This window comes from Aquarana catesbeiana, linkage group LG10 (genome assembly GCF_042186555.1).
Source record: "Aquarana catesbeiana isolate 2022-GZ linkage group LG10, ASM4218655v1, whole genome shotgun sequence".
NCBI classification, from domain to species: Eukaryota; Metazoa; Chordata; class Amphibia; order Anura; family Ranidae; genus Aquarana; species Aquarana catesbeiana.
In genome coordinates, this window is record NC_133333.1 from 218,036,399 (window position 1) to 218,054,701 (window position 18,303).

Here is an 18,303-nt window from a genome sequence, read left to right on the forward strand (position 1 = left end):
ATCTATGGCCGGCTTAAGTTTGCATTCACACTTTCGCATAACGGGAACAAGCGTTCCTGCTCACGATTTTACTTGTCATATAAGACCAGCTCGTTCACTGGAATGGGCTGCCCTATGTGAGTTTGTTGCCCGAAAAGAAGCTCCTGCTCCCATTCAGGCCACAAACTTCACTCAGTTTATAAAGGAGAGGTTTGCTGCAATTGCTACGTGATCCTGTTGTGCGACAATCGTGGCAGAATTACATCGCATTTGGGGTGCTATTATGGGAGGCTGGCCATCCAAACACACATCACGCAGCGATCGCCACAGGATTCCAAAATTTGTGTGAATGGAGCCTAAAACATACTCCATTACATCTTTTTTTTTTTTTTTTTTTTATATTTCTCCACACTCTTTAAAGCACTTATGACAGAAGAGACCATTAGGGTCTGTCATAAAATTCTGCCTGTCAGTGTTACTAAACCCACAACAGTAAATCAGTCTGTATATACAGCAGAGCATGCTTGCTATACTCACTGTGGAACTTAAGGGGTTAATCCTCTACATTGTGTAAAAAGACTGTTTTATCCTGTATGCACAGATGCTTCCCTCCCTGCACTGTCTATCTGGGGAAGGCCAGCTAACACAGGCAGGGTAGCCGAACTGCACATGCTCAGTTGTGTCTTTTATGCTGGAGAGAACATTTACTTGTTCTCGGAGCTAACCAGGTCACATGATATTGACATCACACATGTGGGCGTGTAAACAGGATGTAGTGGAAATCTCCTCCTACCTGAACTCTCAGCACTGGAGAAACTGTGCAGTTTATCATGTAACCGTGGTATGCAGATCATCCAAAAAGGTATATAGTGGCAGTATTTTAATGTAAAAAGATTTATAAGCTGTGGGCACTGGTGGGGGGAGGGGTAGGAGGTGTCAGATGAACTATTTGCATATTACTGGGTTTAGTAACACTAAAGTTTAATTCCTTTTTAAAAGCAGAACTAAACCCATCAAATTAATAGTTTCTTAAAACAGCTACATTCAGTGAGTGACCAGCAGCGCCCACTGACCACGACCCATTCAAGTGAATGGGAACACTGCAAAGCACTGCTTCTTCAAATCGTACCTCACCAAACTGCATAATAATGCATTTCCATGTGATTTGGTGGCCACAAACACGCTGGCATTAACAATTAATGGCACCAGCATGTATCTCACAAGGGCGCCTTTCCTGCACTGTGTTCCAGTGTGAACCAACACTTTAGGGAGAGAGAGATTTGAGAGAGGGAAGCATCACTACGGCACACGGACGGCAGGAAGAAAGGATCACTACGGCACATGGAAGACAGGAAGAATGGATCACTACGGCACATGAAAGACAGGAAGAATGGATCACTACGGCACATGAAAGACAGGAAGGCAGGATCACTACAGTGCATGGAAGGCAGGATCACTACAGTGCATGAAAGGCAGGATCACTACAGTGCATGAAAGGCAGGATCACTACAGTGCATGGAAGGCAGGATCACTACAGTGCATGGAAGGCAGGATCACTACAGTGCATGGAAGGCAGGATCACTACAGTGCATGGAAGGCAGGATCACTACAGTGCATGGAAGGCAGGATCACTACAGTGCATGGAAGGCAGGATCACTACAGTGCATGGAAGGCAGGATCACTACAGTGCATGGAAGGCAGGATCACTACAGTGCATGGAAGGCAGGATCACTACAGTGCATGGAAGGCAGGATCACTACAGTGCATGGAAGGCAGGATCACTACAGTGCATGGAAGGCAGGATCACTACAGTGCATGGAAGGCAGGATCACTACAGTGCATGGAAGGCAGGAAGGCAGGATCACTACAGTGCATGGAAGGCAGGAAGGCAGGATCACTACAGTGCATGGAAGGCAGGAAGGCAGGATCACTACAGTGCATGGAAGGCAGGAAGGCTGGATCACTACAGTGCATGGAAGGCAGGAAGGCTGGATCACTACAGTGCATGGAAGGCAGGAAGGCTGGATCACTACAGTGCATGGAAGGCAGGAAGGCTGGATCACTACAGTGCATGGAAGGCAGGAAGGCTGGATCACTACAGTGCATGGAAGGCAGGAAGGCAGGATCACTACAGTGCATGGAAGGCAGGATCACTACAGTGCATGGAAGGCAGGAAGGATGGATCACTACAGTGCATGGAAAGCAGGAAGGATGGATCACTACAGTGCATGGAAGGCAGGATCACTACAGTGCATGGGAAGGATGGAATAGATCAATACAGTACATGGGAAGAAGAGAGAGCGCAGAGAGTTCACTTACCCCAGGCTCACACAGGCAGGCATTGTGTATACTGGATGCCCGATGCCCGCCCATACAACCCCTTCACAGCACAGCATTGGCTGCATGCGGTGGGTTGAGGGTGGGCACACGGGAGGAGAACTAGCCTACCTCCTCCCTTCTCGTACAGGGAAAAGAGATGGCGGTGCGGGTGTGCGGGTGGGTGGGTGGGTGGTCAGTGAGCGGGCTGCAGCGTGGGGAACGGAGCACACCGGACAGAAGGATTAGTGGAGTCAAGTACTGGAACTTGTTCGGGTACTTTGCTCCACTGCTGGAAGCAGCTCAGATTTGCAGGACACCGGGATTTACTTGAAATTCCGGGAATGTCCCAGGGAATCCGGGAGGGTTGGGGTATACGAGTTATGCAAATATCAATATACCTTGATGGGTGGATGGGGACGTGCGCTTTTGTATACAGGCTATATTTGCATGCACACTACCCTAGGTGATGCCCACACACGATTCTAAGTCTTCATGATTAAAAGAACAAAATCCAAATGAATAAAAATGGAGAGCAAGGACAGTCAGGCTGGGGAGGAAAGACCTAGATCATGCTAGATGTCCTCCAGCCAGGACATGAGGTGGGCTCCGAAGTGAGAAACTTCACAATGTGCAGTGAAATCAGAGTAAACTAATTCAGTACAGGAGAGGAACCTGTATATCTGTAAAAGACTGAAGGGAAGGCTGGAGGTCATCTTTAACGACTTCATCCCTGGAAGAATTTAACCCCTTCATGACCAGAGCACTTTTTGCGATTCGGCACTGCGTCGCTTTAACTGACAATTGCGCAGTCAGGTCGGCTCGGTACCCAAACAAACTGACGTCCTTTTTTTCCCCCACAAATAGAGCTTTCTTTTGGTGGTATTTGATCACTTCTGTGGATTTTATTTTTTGCGCTATAAACAAAAAATAAAAAAAACGCACTATTTTTTACTATAATAAAATATCCCCCAAAATATATAAAAAAAAAACAATTTTTTCCCTCAGTTTAGGCCGATATGTATTCTACATATTTTTTGTAAAAAAAAAAAAAAATCGCAATAAGCGTATATTGATTGGTTTGTGCAAAAGTTATAGTGTCTACAAAATAGGGGATAGATTTATAGCATTTTTGTTATTTTTTTTTTTGTTACTAGTAATGGCGGCGATCTGCGATTATCATGACTGCGACATTATGGCGGCACATCGGACAATTTTGACACATTTTTGGAACCATTGGCATGAATACAGAGATCAGTGCGATTAAAAATGCATTACTGTAAAAAATGTCACTGGCAGTGAAGGGGTTAACTCTTTCCTGGGAGGTGATTCTAGCTGAAGGGGGAGGGACTAACTACAGGAAGTGACAGATCGTGTTTCCTAGCTAATAGAAACACGCAATCTGTCACTCCTGTCAGAACAGGGAAGTGTGTGTTTACACACACTCGTTCCTGTTCTGTGTCTCCTGGTCACGATCGCTCGTGGCCGGCGGTCATGAACATCGGCACCCCCGCTATGCAGCGGGCGCGCTAGCCGGGCTCAGAGAGATCACGTACAGTAACATGATTTCGCGCAGGGGAGCCAGCCTGCCGCAGTAAAACTGCGGCGGCTGGTCCGGAAGTGGTTAACCACTTCCCACCCGGCCGTCATTTTGCATTAGGCTTTCATTGTTCCGGGTGTCCATGATGTCCTCTCGGAACGCACCTCACCACGATCTTCCACCGAACACAGCCGATGACGGATCACTGTAGCGGCCCGATGCCGGTACCATGAGATCGCTTTGGCCAATCACAGCAGATCACATAACAATTATATACAATGGATGGTTTTCTTTTATGCCATCGTGTACAATTGTGTTGCTAGCTGCAATTGGCCACGGTGATCACGTGGTACAGACAGGGCAGATCACAGCTCATCTGTACCATGTTATTAGCAGTGGCTAATCACAACTATACTCACTGAATGAATCGGTTTCATTCAGTAAAAATGGTTGCTTATACTAATAAAATGCATAGGCGTAAGCATTTATGATAGATAGAGAGATATATAGATATATATAGATATATATATATCTATATATACATACATATATACACACACACACACACACACACACACACACATATACACGGTATCTCACAAAAGTGAGTACACCCCTCACATTTTTGTAAATATTTTATTCTATCTTTTCATGTGACAACACTGAAGATATGACACTTTTCTACAATGTAAAGTAGTATAACAGTGTAAATTTGCTGTCCCCTCAAAAAAAACACACAGCCATTAATGTCTAAACCACTGGCAACAAAAGTGAGTACACCCCTAAGTGAAAAATGTCCAAAATGGGCCCAAAGTGTCAATATTTTGTGTGGCCACCATTATTTTCCAGCACTGCCTTAACTTACTTGGGCATGGAGTTCACCAGAGCTTCACAGTCCTCTTCCACACTTCCATGATGACATCATGAAGCTGGTGGAAGTTAGAGACCTTGCGCTCCTCCACCTTCCATTTGAGGATGCCCAACAGATGCTCAATAGGGTTTAGGAGAGACATGCTTGGCCAGTTCAGCACCTTTAACCTTAGCTTCTTTAGCAAGGCAGTGATCATCTTGGAGGTGTGTTTGGGGTCGTTATGTTGGAATACTGCCCTGCAGCCCAGTCTCCGAAGAGAGGGGATCATGCTCTGTTTCAGTATGTCACAGTACATGTTGGCATTTATGGTTCCCTCAATGAACTGTAGCTCCCCAGTACCAACAGAGTACAGCATTCATGCAGCCCCAGACCATGACACTCCCACTACCATGCTTGACTGTAGGTAAGACACACTTGTCTTTGTACTCCTCACCTGGTTGCCACCACACACGCTTGACACCATCTGAACCAAATAAGTTTATCTTGGTCTCATCAGACCACAGGACATGGTTCCAGTAATCTATGTCCTTAGTCTGCTTGTCTTCAGCAAACGGTTTGCAGGCTTTCTTGTGCATCATCTTTAGAAGAGGCTTCCTTCTGGGATGACAGCCATGCAAACCAATTTGATGCAGTGTGCGGCGTATGGTCTGAGCACTGACAGGTTGACCCCCCACCCTTTCAACCTCTGCAACAATGCTGGCAGCATTCATATATCTAGTTCCCAAAGACAACCTCTGGATATGACGCTGAGCACATGTACTCAACTTCTTTGGTCGACCATGGCGAGGCCTGTTCTGAGTGGAACCTGTCCTGTTAAACCGCTGTATGGTCTTGGCCACCGTGCTTTATTGTATCTTTATGTAGAGCAACAATTCTTTTTTTCAGATCCTCAGACTTCTTTGCCATGAAGTGCAATGTTGAACTTTTTAAGACCAGTAAGAGCGAAATTTAACACCAGTTGCCAGCGGTTTAGACATTAATGGCCGTGTGTTGAGTTGAGGGGACAGCAAATTTACACTGTTATGCCCCGTACACACGGTCGGATTTTCCGACGGAAAATGTGTGATAGGACCTCGTTGGTCGGAAATTCCGACCGTGTGTAGGCTCCATCACACATTTTCCATCGGATTTTCCGACACACAAAGTTTGAGAGCAGGCTATAAAATTTTCCGACAACAAAACCCGTTGTCGGAATTTCCGATCGTGTGTACACAAATCCGACGCACAAAGTGCCACGCATGCTCAGAATAAATAAAGAGATGAAAGCTATTGGCTGCTGCCCCGTTTATAGTCCCGACGTACGTGTTTTACGTCACCGCGTTCAGAATGATTGGATTTTCCGACAACTTTGTGTGACCGTGTGTATGCAAGACAAGTTTGAGTCAACATCCGTCGGAAAAAATCCATGGATTTTGTTGTCGGAATGTCCGATCAATGTCCGACCGTGTGTACGGGGCATAATACAAGCTATACACTCACTACTTTACATTGTAGCAAAGTGTCATTTTTTTCAGTGTTGTCACAAGAAAAGATATTTTATTATATTTACAGAGGGGTGTAATATATATTTGTCACAAAAAAAACTAAATTTTGTCAAAAAAAAAAAAAAAAAAAAAAAAGAAAAAAGGAAGAGACCACAAATTACAGCTTCAAAAAAACAAAACAAAACAAAAAAAAAAAAAAACCTTGCCATGTCTCTTACTATACCTTGAACCATTTGTCCCCTTTACAGACAGTCATTTTAATGAAAAGAAATAAGAAACAGACGCTCTCTTTATGGAAGTTAGTGTTTATTGACGTGGTTTGTTTTCCAATTTGAACATTCCCACACAACACACAAAGGGATCTTGCAGGTTAAACTTGATTCTGTGCATAGTGCAGTAGAAATTATAAAGGACGAAAAAGAAAAAGAAAAAAAAAAAAAAAAATTTATGGAAATGAACTCAGAACAGAAGAATATAACAGACGCACGACCACAGGTTACCAGAACCTTAAAAATTTGCTGAGAATGAAATTTGAGATGATGGTGCAATTGCGAACATTAATTTTTACAAGCAGTAGAGACACGGGGAGTTTACACCCCAAACAGCTGCAGCTTCCCCTCCCCCCCCCCCTCCAGGTTACTGAGCGAGATTTCGCGCCTGGCTCTGCCACACAGTGTTTAGATATTTCTGGACCCAAAACCACAAATTTTAAAAGCTGGTCAGCGCCTTCCCGGCATGCATCACCCTCCAAAAATCTTGTTCTTGGCACCGATCGCAGATGACGCGGAGCGAACGAGCGAGTAAAGTGCAATAATACCTATTTGGCAAGGCAAGCCCGCGCAGAACCCCCCGATGGTGATAGGTTGACCCCCTTTCATGAAACAACAGCACACGTATCGGTATCAAGAACAAGAAAGGCGCTACATATTATACCAAAAGATACTGGCCGAGGAGCCAAAAACAAAAAAGAAATAAAAAACACATCAGTAGTACATTTTAGCTTTTCACGAGCGGAATTTAAAAGAAAAAACTGAAACGATATCCAGTCTATCGCGGCGAGGAGACGTCAGCTGACTGTGGGTGTGGCAGTGACCCCCCCACCCCCCTCGCTACAAACAGGAAGAATCACAAACTTACAAACTCTAACAAGTCTTAATGTTTCCGTCTGCAGCGTCGTTGGCTTAATTGCATCCATTTTTTTTTTTTACGATTTTTGTTTTTCTTAAATAATCTGACGGAATAGAAAGAAGCAGAATCCACAAACATTCTACAGATAGAAAGGAACTCCCCCCCCCCCCCCGCCCCCCCTTTCATATATATATATATTTATATATATTTATACTTTATGTAGGAGACACACACACATGTAATCTGAATGTTGAGCTGTTTTCTGATTAATAAAAAAAAAACAAAAAAAAGAAATCTCTACATCTTACAAGATCAGCAATAAAATATTCAGTGAAGATTCCAATATTAACTCTATTCTGTCACCCGTTTAAAAGAATGGCAAGAAAAAAAAAAAACAATTAAAATTTTCAGGAAGTGATCATTAAAGAGTCCGTGAGCGCCTGGGGAGGCAGGCAAGCTCTCGCTTCAACATAATTGGTCAGCAGTGAAACCCCTCATCTTTGGCCCCAATACCCACTCTAAGCCCACCCTATGGACCCAACTGCCCCTCCCCAATTATCCCCGGTCAGGTCATCCTCAGATCTGCATTTGCTCCAGATATTTGTATGTTGGGTTTTCATAGCCGTGGTTCTGCATCTTGTTCAGGTGGCGTTCTTCTGGGGTCAACATTGGATCCACCTAGGAAACAAAAATGGAGGAGATTTATGAGGACAAAGTTGAAGACAAGCCGAGTAGGCCTGAAGCAGGGGGGAAAAAACCTCTACACAAGCCAATAGAAGGTTTCAGTGTCATGGTGATGCAACAGTGGGGTAGGGGCTCAGACACAACTGCCTCCCACTAAACACCAATGATTTTAAAGCCGAAGTAGAGGCGGAAATTTTATGTAATTTTCAGAAAGGTTATTTCTTACTAGAGCTGTATGATTAATCATTTAAAAAAGAAAAAAAAAAAAAAAAAAAAAAAAAAAAAAAAAAAATCGCAATCTCGATTCAACCCCCCACACGATCTTAATCCAGCATTTCCACAAATCTATGTAAATGGTGCAGAGCCATTCTCTGCTCAGAGCTGTCAAAAAAAAAAAAAGCCAGCATATGTTTATCAACATTGGTCAGCGCTGAGATGACTATAAACATCGCATCGGTTAAGTTCTTTTAAGACATCAAAAGGGATGAACTTCGGTCTGAAAAGGAGGTCAGTTTAACCGCTTAAAAAACCCAGCCTTTTTCTGACAGTTGTTGCTTAAAATCAGTATTTTTTGCTAGAAAATTACTTAGAACCCCCAAACATAAATAATAATAATATTATATATATATATATATCTCTCTATCACACACATATATATGTGTTGTATATCCCGTTGTTGTAAAGCGCTGCGCAAACTGTTGGCGCTATATAAATCCTGAATAATAATAAAATTTATAAATATATATATATTTAGTAGTTTCAATATTTTATGTCACACTGTATTTGCACTGCGGTCTTTCAAACGCAATGTTTAGGTATAAAATGCACTTCTCGTTTTTCCCAGAATCGTGCAGCTGTATTTCTTAGCTTAAAGCAATATCATCTGGTTTTCCTATACAGTTATCCTCAGACTGATAAATCCCAAATGAAATCATTAGGCATAATGGCTCAGTCTCCTTGATTTTAGTTTTGTATATTCAGTGGCCACCATGCCCACCGTTTCCTGGCCTCCAGTCATGCTACCTCCTGTGTAGTCTTTACACAGTAACGTAACTGCATCGACACTTGCTGCCGTGGGAGGACCCCAGGGTCTCAGACTGACCTGCCAACTAATATGTCCGATTGACAGGCCATGAGATTGCTGGTTTAGTTTGCCCACCATGACCCAACCCTATCTAATAGACCAGGAGATTACTGGTTTCGTTTAACTATGTTATCACTGAATTTTACAAAGTAATTTATTCAAAGTAGCGCACGTAAAAAGTTTTTATCGATGTCAAATTATAACCCAGCACGGAAGACACTAGACTACCGCCCTATGAAGGGCACCGCTATGCCAACTGTACTACACAGAAATTAGTTGCCTAAGACAAGGACCATTTATGGCACCTTCCATTATTTTATTAGATGGCCTTCAGAGATTTTCAATTTCAAATGCCCCTCCGCAACTTCAATTTCTTGGTATGACGACATCTAAATTCTCAATAACGACCTAACACATCAAACAGCATATCTGGCCCTACATTAATCTTCGTTTTTTGTTTTTTTTTTTTATTTTTTTTTTTTATTTCAACAAGCAGGTTGAGGAAAAAAAAAAAAAAAAAAAGATTATTCCCCGATTCACACATTCAATGCAAGTAGTTGGAGCTCTAGGCTTCTTGCCACATGTTTGGCTATCATATTGCAGAATTTTTGTGTTTACAAATTAAGCAGATTCCTTCCCTGCCTTGCTGCTCAGATTGCACTGTCTGATGTTTAAATGAGAAAGTCTGAAAGAAAACTGGTTCTGCTGTGCTATGCCTTGTATCAGGCTACACTATTTAAAAAACAGAATTTTTTCCCGAAGTTCATCGAGGGACACAGGAATTCAGAACAGTCAGGTTATATTGCCACCTTCAGTTTGGGACACCGACAAAGCAATAATATGTAAACCAGCTCAGATTTAACCCTTCCTCCACCTAACATGCATCAGTTTTGTGATTATAGCAATACATGGGACCAACGAAAAACCACAGATGGGTGGGACCTGTTTCCCTCAAATGGACTCAAAGGAAATAGTTTTTGAAAATGATCCACTAAGGGACACAAATACTCAGAAACTGTCAGGCCTTCCAAAAGCAGTCAAAATGGGGGGGGGGGGGGGGGCAATAGCCACTAACAGATGCAGGAAGGACAAGTAAACATCCTGAACTCAGGATTGTCAGAGGGACCAAACATCAGAATCTAAATCAGATGAGGCGACATCCCCTGCAAGACAAGGAAAGAGGTCAGTGACACCAAGGAAAATCCACAGAGGGAAAACCTATTGCTCAAAGGCCAGGACAGTAGAGACCACTAAGGGAAATTACTTCACACAAAGGACACTGAACCCCCAAAAAAGCACCAACAACAGGTGGAACATCATAACTACCTGATAAAGAAAATAGACCAACAATGTGATGTGATCAGCAAAAAGTACCAAAGGCACAGCTTCCTAGTAGAACAGGTCCCCAGAGGGAATCTAGGATGAAAAATAAAAGACGACCAGCCAGTCAACAAGCAAAAGGCCCAAACTTTAGACTTTCAACCCTTGAAATTCAGGAAATTAATAGATTAAAATTAAGGCTGCCTGGCCAGGCAACCTATTTTTGCAATGCGATATTCAGGGAAATTAACACACTGCACATCGTATTATCTTAAAGGATATGCATAAGACAAACAGAAGGCACACCAGCATCAGGATGGTGAGCACGCCTTCAATCCTTTCCGCCATACTCTCCACTGCAGGCTGTTTGCAGTCAGCAAGAAAGTCTTTGCAGCTACAAGGGCTCAGGCTAATCCTCCAGAAACAATGGTAGGAGACTGTGATGCCCCAAAAAGCAAACTCTTCATAGACTGTTGGAAATCCAAATCTGAATTAGAGATAGTAACAGTAGACCCACACCAAGTCTGATACAAAGGCTCCAATAGGGTCAAAGCTACCCACCTTGATGGAGCTGATAACGACTCAGACGATAATGCAAATTGCAGATGTTGGTTCCTTCTGGGGATATAAAATAAATGCCCCCAGAACCGCTAGGGGAGTATAGGCTAAGGTAACCAATGGCAACGGAAATGTCCTCTGTGTGTCTTTGGGAAGACGTGGCATTCGTGTAATGGTAATGCAAATAAGTCCAACGTATGGCAAGGCCTCAGATACACACCCAGGTAGCAGGCGCTGATAAGGATTTTAGGAGGCCAGAGGTGACCAGGTCACTGTAGGTGGCAGTGAATAAGACTATAAAAACACACAATGAAGAAGCAATGGGATGGTGCTTCCTCTAGGCCAGTGGTTCCCAACTCCTGTACTCAGGACCCACTAACAGGCCAGGTTTGCAAGATAACTGAAATACATCACAGGTGATGATCATTTGCTGCTCAGTGATTGCAGTATTCTACTCTGCATCTTCCTATGGTAATACTTAAAATCTGGCCCGTTAGTGGGTCCTGAGGACAGGAGTTGAGAACCACTGCTCTAGGCTGAATGGAGGGAAACAGCAGGGAGCGGGCATGCGCAGCACTCCACTACGTGAAAGTCAGCACTTTGGAAACTTATTGCAGTAAAAACAGCAGGGCTGTGAGTCCAACAGGGCAAACAGTGAGGTAGGTCCAGCCCTACTCATCGAGTCTTCAGCATCAGGGTCACACCTGGGGCTCCACAGTCAACTAATACAGTAAACTCAAGTCTGAAAAGTGTCACAGTGCAGAATCTGATGTCACAGATTAGCCCTGCATGTCCAGTTCAGTGGGGTCCAGATATGGCCTCCAATGCGAGTAATGAAGAAACAATGACTTAGATGGCTGCTATACAGAGACAGGTCAAGCAGCAGTGTAGCAAAGTCATCAAGGAAAAAAATTCCACAAAGAAAGCAAAGCTAGCAAAAAAATAGCTATTGCTTTAGCAGAACAAATAAAAAGGTGTCCATCCTCCTAGAAAACTAGCAAAAACTGAGGCATGCTATAAAGGAGGGGTTGTACGGGGGGCTGGCTAACAATTTTTTTGGTTTGCCAGTGTCCCAACCTCCTAAAGGTAGCAATTTAACCCAATTGTTTCTGAATCCCTGCGACCTTCATAGTACATTTTCCTGGGACACAGCTTTTACTCACCCCTAATCAGGTTTTATGTAATCAGTAAATCTAGCCCCATCACATGATTACAAGACCCCACACACTTGAATCACATGACAGATCAGTCTGTGGTCACATGATCTCACCTCCACAATACCATGGCTGATAGTGCCATATTGTCTCTTCCTCAGCAGGACCAGGCTGATGACGATGATGGTAGCAATGGCCACAGCGATGACCAGGAGGCCAATCAAAGTGCTGCCGCTGAAGCTGAATTCGGAACGCAGACTTTCAGTCTCCTGCAGGGCAAAGAAAACATAAATTTAGATCACAACAGGAAAAGTTTTCAACAAGACAGGCTGGTTTACACCCTAGTGTAGTAACTAACTGCAGGGCATGATTTCAGAATTGCCTCACATAATCTCTTCTGTAGAACAAGTTTGTGTATGATGATGCTTGATCAGAAATATCTGAAAATCACACCTGTCCACCTGTCCTCTCAGCTACATTGGTCTTTTGTAGCCAGCAAGAACTGTTCAGTGCAGCTCCTCTGCGGTCAGAGTATAGTTATGTCATATTCCTTGCAGAACTGCATCCGATTTGTGGGTGGGGGAGCAGCAAAAACTGTTCTTAAACTGGCCAAACATTTCGTTTTTTTTTTCAGCCCTCTGACTAAATGAAAAAGAAAATAAATGATTTCTCCATTTAGATAAATAAGGTGGATAATGGAATCCCCCTAACCCCCATCCCATGAGATACTGTATTTGGACAGTGGCACCTGCAGCTGGGATCGAGAAATATTTTCCAGCATGGCACTTGACTTTTGTTGAGTGAGGACTGCTAGCTAACACACACACACACACACACACACACACACACACACGGTCCTTGCTGAGCCGGATACATTTCGATCAGTGTATGGCTAGCTGTAGGCCAACATATGCAGCAGAAGAGACCTCACAATTTATGGTCAGTTATCTGCTGGTAGAGAAAAGCATTCTGGTTGTGATTCTTTAAATGCTGAGTGATCAGATCCCAGGAACACAACTGACATGGCCGGGTGGATAAAACGGCACTGCTGCCAGGACACAATAGCTTCTCTAACACACACACACACACACACACACGATGAAAAATACTAATACAGCCCTTTGCACAAGTAAGAGTTTGACATATTGCCTAGTGTAATAACCTGAAATTCAGTGGATATAATAATAATATTTACTTTTTGACTTGCACAATGAGGCCCCTTTCACACTGTATTTTTTGCTAGAAAATTACTCAGAAGCCAAAAAAAAAAAAAAATATATATATATATATATATACACATTTGTAAAAATAACAGCAAACCTGCCAAGAGATGGCCGCACACCAAAACTCATGGACCGGGCAAGGAGGGCATTAATCAGAGAGGCAGCACAGAGACCTAAGGTAAACACTGGAGTATCTGTACATAGGACGACAATACTCCATAGAGTTGGGCTTTATGGCAGTGTGGCCAGAAGAAAGCCATTACTTTCAGCAAAAAACAAAATGACACATTTTGAGTTTGCGAAAAGACATGTGGGAGACTCCCAAAATGTATGGAGGAAGGTGCTCTGGTCTGATGAGACTAAAATTGAACTTTTTGGCCATCGAAGAAAATGCTATGTCTGGCGTAAACCCAACACATCACATCACATCGCCCAAAGAACACCATCCCCACAGTGAAACATGGTGGTGGCAGCATCATGCTGTGGGGATGTTTTTCAGCAGTCGGGACTGGAAAACTGATCAGAGTTGAGGGAAAGATGGATGGTGCTAAATACAGGGATATTCTTGAGCAAAACCTGTACCACTCTGTGTGCGATTTGAGGCTAGGACGGAGGTTCACCTTCCAGCAGGACAATGACCCCAAACACACTGCTAAAGCAACACTTGAGTGGTTTAAGGGGAAACATGTAAATGTGTTGGAATTGCCTAGTCAAAGCCCAGACCTCAATCCAATTGAAAATCTGTGGTCAGACTTAAAGATTGCTGTTCACAAGCACAAACCATCCAACTTGAAGGAGCTGGAGCAGTTTTGCAAGGAGGAATGGGCAAAAATCCCAGTGGTAAGATGTGGCAAGCTCATAGAGACTTATCCAAAGCGACTTGGAGCTGTGAAAGCCGCAAAAGGTGGCTCTACAAAGTATTGACTTTAGGGGAGTGAATAGTTATGTACATTGACTTTCTGTTATTTGTCCTATTTGTTGTTTGCTTAACAATAATAGAAAAAAAAAATCTTCAAAGTTGTGGGCATGTTCTGTAAAATAAATGATGCAAATCCTCAAACAATCCATGTTAATTCCAGGTTGTGAGGCAACAAAACACGAAAAATGCCTAGGGGGGTGAATACTTTTGCAAGGCACTGTAAAAAGATATCCAAGGAATTGAGAATGCCAATCAGCAGTGTTCAAACTCTAATCAAGTGGAAAATGAGGGGTTCTGCTGAAACCAAACCACGGTCAGGTAGACCAACTAAAATTTCAGCCACAACTGCCAGGAAAATTGTTTGGGATGCAAAAGAAAAACCCACAAATAACTTCAGGTGAAAACATGTGGTGTGGCTGTTTCAAGATGCACAATAAGGAGGCACTTGAAGAAAGATGGGCTGCATGGTCGAATCGCGATAAGAAAGCCATTACTACGCAAATGCCACAAAGTATTATAATACACCAAACAGCACAGAGACAAGCCTCAAACCTTCTGGCACAAAGTCATTTGGAGTGATGAGACCAAAACTTTGCTTTTTGGCCACAGCCATAAACCCTACATTAGGAGAGGAGTCAACAAGGCCTATGATGAAAGGTACACCATTCTTACTGTGAAACACGGAAGTGGATCGTTGATGTTTTGGCGATGTGTGAGCTACATAGGCACAAGAAATTTGGTCAAAATTGATGACAAGATAAATGCAGTATGTTATCAAAAAATACTGGAGGAACATTTGCATTTATCAGCCAGGAAGCTGCGCATGGAACGTACTTGGACATTGCAACATGACAAATGAACCAAAACACAAGGCCAAGTCGACCTGTCATTGGCTACAGCAGAATAAAGTGAAGGCTCTGGAGTGGTCATCTCAGTCTCTTGACCTCAATATCATTGATCCACTCTGGGGAGATCTCAAAACATGCAGTTCATGCAAGACAGCCCTAGAATTTACAGGAACTGGAGACTTTTTGCCAAGAAGAATGGGCAGCTTTACCATCTGAGAAGATAAAGAGCCTCATCCTAAAATACCACAAAAGACTTCAAGCTGTCACTGATGTTAAAGGGAGCAATACACGGTATTAAGAACTGGGGTGTGCAAACTTTTGATCAGGGTCATTTGTGTAGTTTGTTGCCATTATGATTTAAAAAGAGTAAACACAGTTGATTGATAATAAATGGCTTCAGCCAAACACCAACCATGAGTGAAAGAAATATTTTTGTGTTATCATTCATATTCTCTGAAAAATGGCCAAGAAATCATAAATTCTGCCAGGGTACGTAAACTTATGAGCACAACTGTGTATTATATATGGAGACCCTAGAGAAAAAAATGGCACCACTATTGTACTTTAAAATCTCCATAGGTGATGCATTAAATTTTTTTACAGGTTACCAGTTTAATGTTACAGAGGAGGTCTAGCACTAGAATTATTGCTCTCATGGCCTCATACATGTGTTGTGCGAACACCGTTTACATATGCGGGCACAACCTACATATGCGTTCGCTTCTGTGTGTCAGCACATAGGGACAGGGGTGCTTTATATTTTTATGTAAACATCCCTTGTGATAGAAATATGGCATGACTGGTCCTTCTTATTCAGAAATCTGGGAGTATAAGACTTCTGATATCGCCTCTACCCTGGAAAGCATGAGATATAAAAAACAAAAAAAAAAACATAGCTCTCCAAGAAAAAAATGGCAGCGTTTACATCTGCCTGACCTGGAAGTGACGTTCCCCAACTGCTGCCTGTAAAAGCAATCCAGCTGCTAATCAGACACTAAGATGGCCTTTACATTAGAGGGAATCGCGGACTGAAAAGAAAGATATCTGGATGATGCCTGTAAGCTGCAGGCATCATTCAGATATCTCCAATTCAAGTCCAGGATGTCCTATGGCTGGGAAGTGTTAAAAAAAAAAAAAACAGAGGAATTCTGGGAGTGTACACGTCCAGTATCTCCTCAGTGTGCAAAATCCCTTAGTGAGTGCAATAGCTGAACTCTTCAGGTCCTGTGCCTGCACCCATCCAGTGCTCCACTCCCCATGTATGTTACATGTAGGGCAAACCTAGGCACAGAGAAAAGGGACACACTTGAGGCCCCTATCTCAATACAAAGCTGCTCCCAACACCCAGCGGCATTCTGGTATACAAATGTGGTTTCCCAGTGAATCATCTGCCTGAAAAAAGGAAGAAAAGCGATCATTTTTACATACTGGCTCATCCGCCAAACCGCTGACTCTCTCTGCGTTGAAGATCATTTCCTTAACGTCCAGGGTCTCATCAATCACCTGTAACAAAAACACAGACACATAAATAGAGAAAAGATGGAGAGGTGCAGAACAGACGGGAAACAGAACACCCTGAACTTGAGTTTGATGTGCTGTTGGTGCTATACAGAAATAAATATGAGTTCCCTCACTGGTAAAAGAACACACTCAGGTTGATTTACTAAAGGCAAAAATACTGTGCACTGGAAGTGCATTTGCTCTAGATCTGAGGGGAAGCTCTGCTGATTTCTATCATCCAATCACGTGCAAGCAAAATTGCAGTTTATTTTCCTTGCATGCGATTGGGTATTTTTTGCAAAGTGAAGCTTTACCGCATTTACTAAGGTCTGGAGTAAGTACACTTGCAGTGCACAGTATATTTGTCTTTAGTAAACCAACCCCATTGTATGACCCCTACTATGCATTATATCAGCCATTTAGGCTGAAGGGGTCCGACCAGAGGCTTTCAACTTCCCGCCAATGGAATTACTGAACAGAAATCCACAGAAAAACATCTGCCCCAATATCTGATGCACTGCAAAGGGTTTAAGAAATACATCTGTAAGTCTACTATTCTCTTTACCGTTATCCCACTGGCTCACTTTTAATCCTAATGGAGAGAACTAGCCCATCTATTCACTTATCCAGCACAGTGATCTGATGGTGGTTCTAATAAAGCCTAGGCAAAAATTGAGGCTAGCCACCCGGTAACTCCTATAGAATGTTCTTTATTGGCTATATCACGTAAAACAAGATCAGTGCTAACGCGTTTCCTCAATGATATGAGAAAGGTTGCAATAGCCGAAACACGTTAACACTGATCTGGTTTTACATGATGTAGCTAAGAACATTTATAAGAGTTACCAGGTGGCTGGCTTCAAGACCTGCCTTGGATTTCTACCAGGTGGAGTTGGACACCTCAGCCTGAATACCGGATCTCAGAAAACATTTCTAATGTTTTTGCAGTTTGGGTACTTTTTGTGTATTCTTATAAGCCTTAATACACAGAAGGCTAAAAACGTATACAGGAGTCATAGTCCATCAGGGATGAAACTCACCACTTTCTTGTCGGCTTTGCTCTTGCTGTTGAGAATTTCCTCTTCGGCTCCGATCAGAGGCTTATCAGCCATTCCGGATCCTGGGTGGACAGAAGAGCTGTCAAAACTCTGGCGTATTCAGAAATGGACAGAATACACAAATTTTACCTGGAGGAGCAGCCATGTGTGAGATGGAGCATCTCAGCAGTAATGCAGCAACTTGGCCTCTAAACACCCAATTCAACTCTATCCTGTTACTGTTCAATATGCAGAGGCCTAATACCTTCCCATCCACTGTGGTTCCATCTGCTAATCCCTACATCACTACTGTGTCCTGTAGAAGAACTAAAGCCAACAGAGAAGAGGCCAGTCATCTGACACACACATTTGGTGTCCTGCATTTAGTAATAGAATGACAGCATGGAGTAATAAAGGCCAAAGACAGATCCTAAATGTAGTTGCCCCTTACAAATACTAAAGAAATACAAAAAAACAAAACAAAAACTTGCCATATAAAACCTTCCTTACGGGCTTCCTTCTGTCTTGTCATTTTACCTTCCTAGGTACCTATGTTTTTCTAGGAAAAGACAGCAGAGTGGGCCATGTAGAAGGTGGCACCAGACATCCCCATTCTATGAACTCTGCAGTGGGGTGTGCCATCATACTGCTATAGGAG

The 18,303-nt window shown here is 43.0% G+C and overlaps 1 protein-coding gene across 7 annotated transcripts in view; it reads right to left on the reverse strand.

Moving 5' to 3' along the window:
* Nucleotides 1-6,479: 6,479 nt before the first annotated feature.
* APLP2 (amyloid beta precursor like protein 2) overlaps nt 6,480-18,303 on the reverse strand; it is a 121,908-nt gene continuing 110,084 nt past the window's right edge. For all 7 annotated transcript variants that reach the window (XM_073603322.1, XM_073603321.1, XM_073603320.1 and 4 more), the window contains 4 exons: nt 17,649-17,728; nt 16,537-16,611; nt 12,235-12,387; nt 6,480-7,996 (listed from right to left, as the gene is read on the reverse strand). In XM_073603322.1, the coding sequence (XP_073459423.1) occupies nt 7,895-7,996; nt 12,235-12,387; nt 16,537-16,611; nt 17,649-17,728 (410 nt within the window). In that variant the 3' untranslated portion in view covers nt 6,480-7,894. The remainder of the gene's footprint in view (nt 7,997-12,234; nt 12,388-16,536; nt 16,612-17,648; nt 17,729-18,303) is intronic.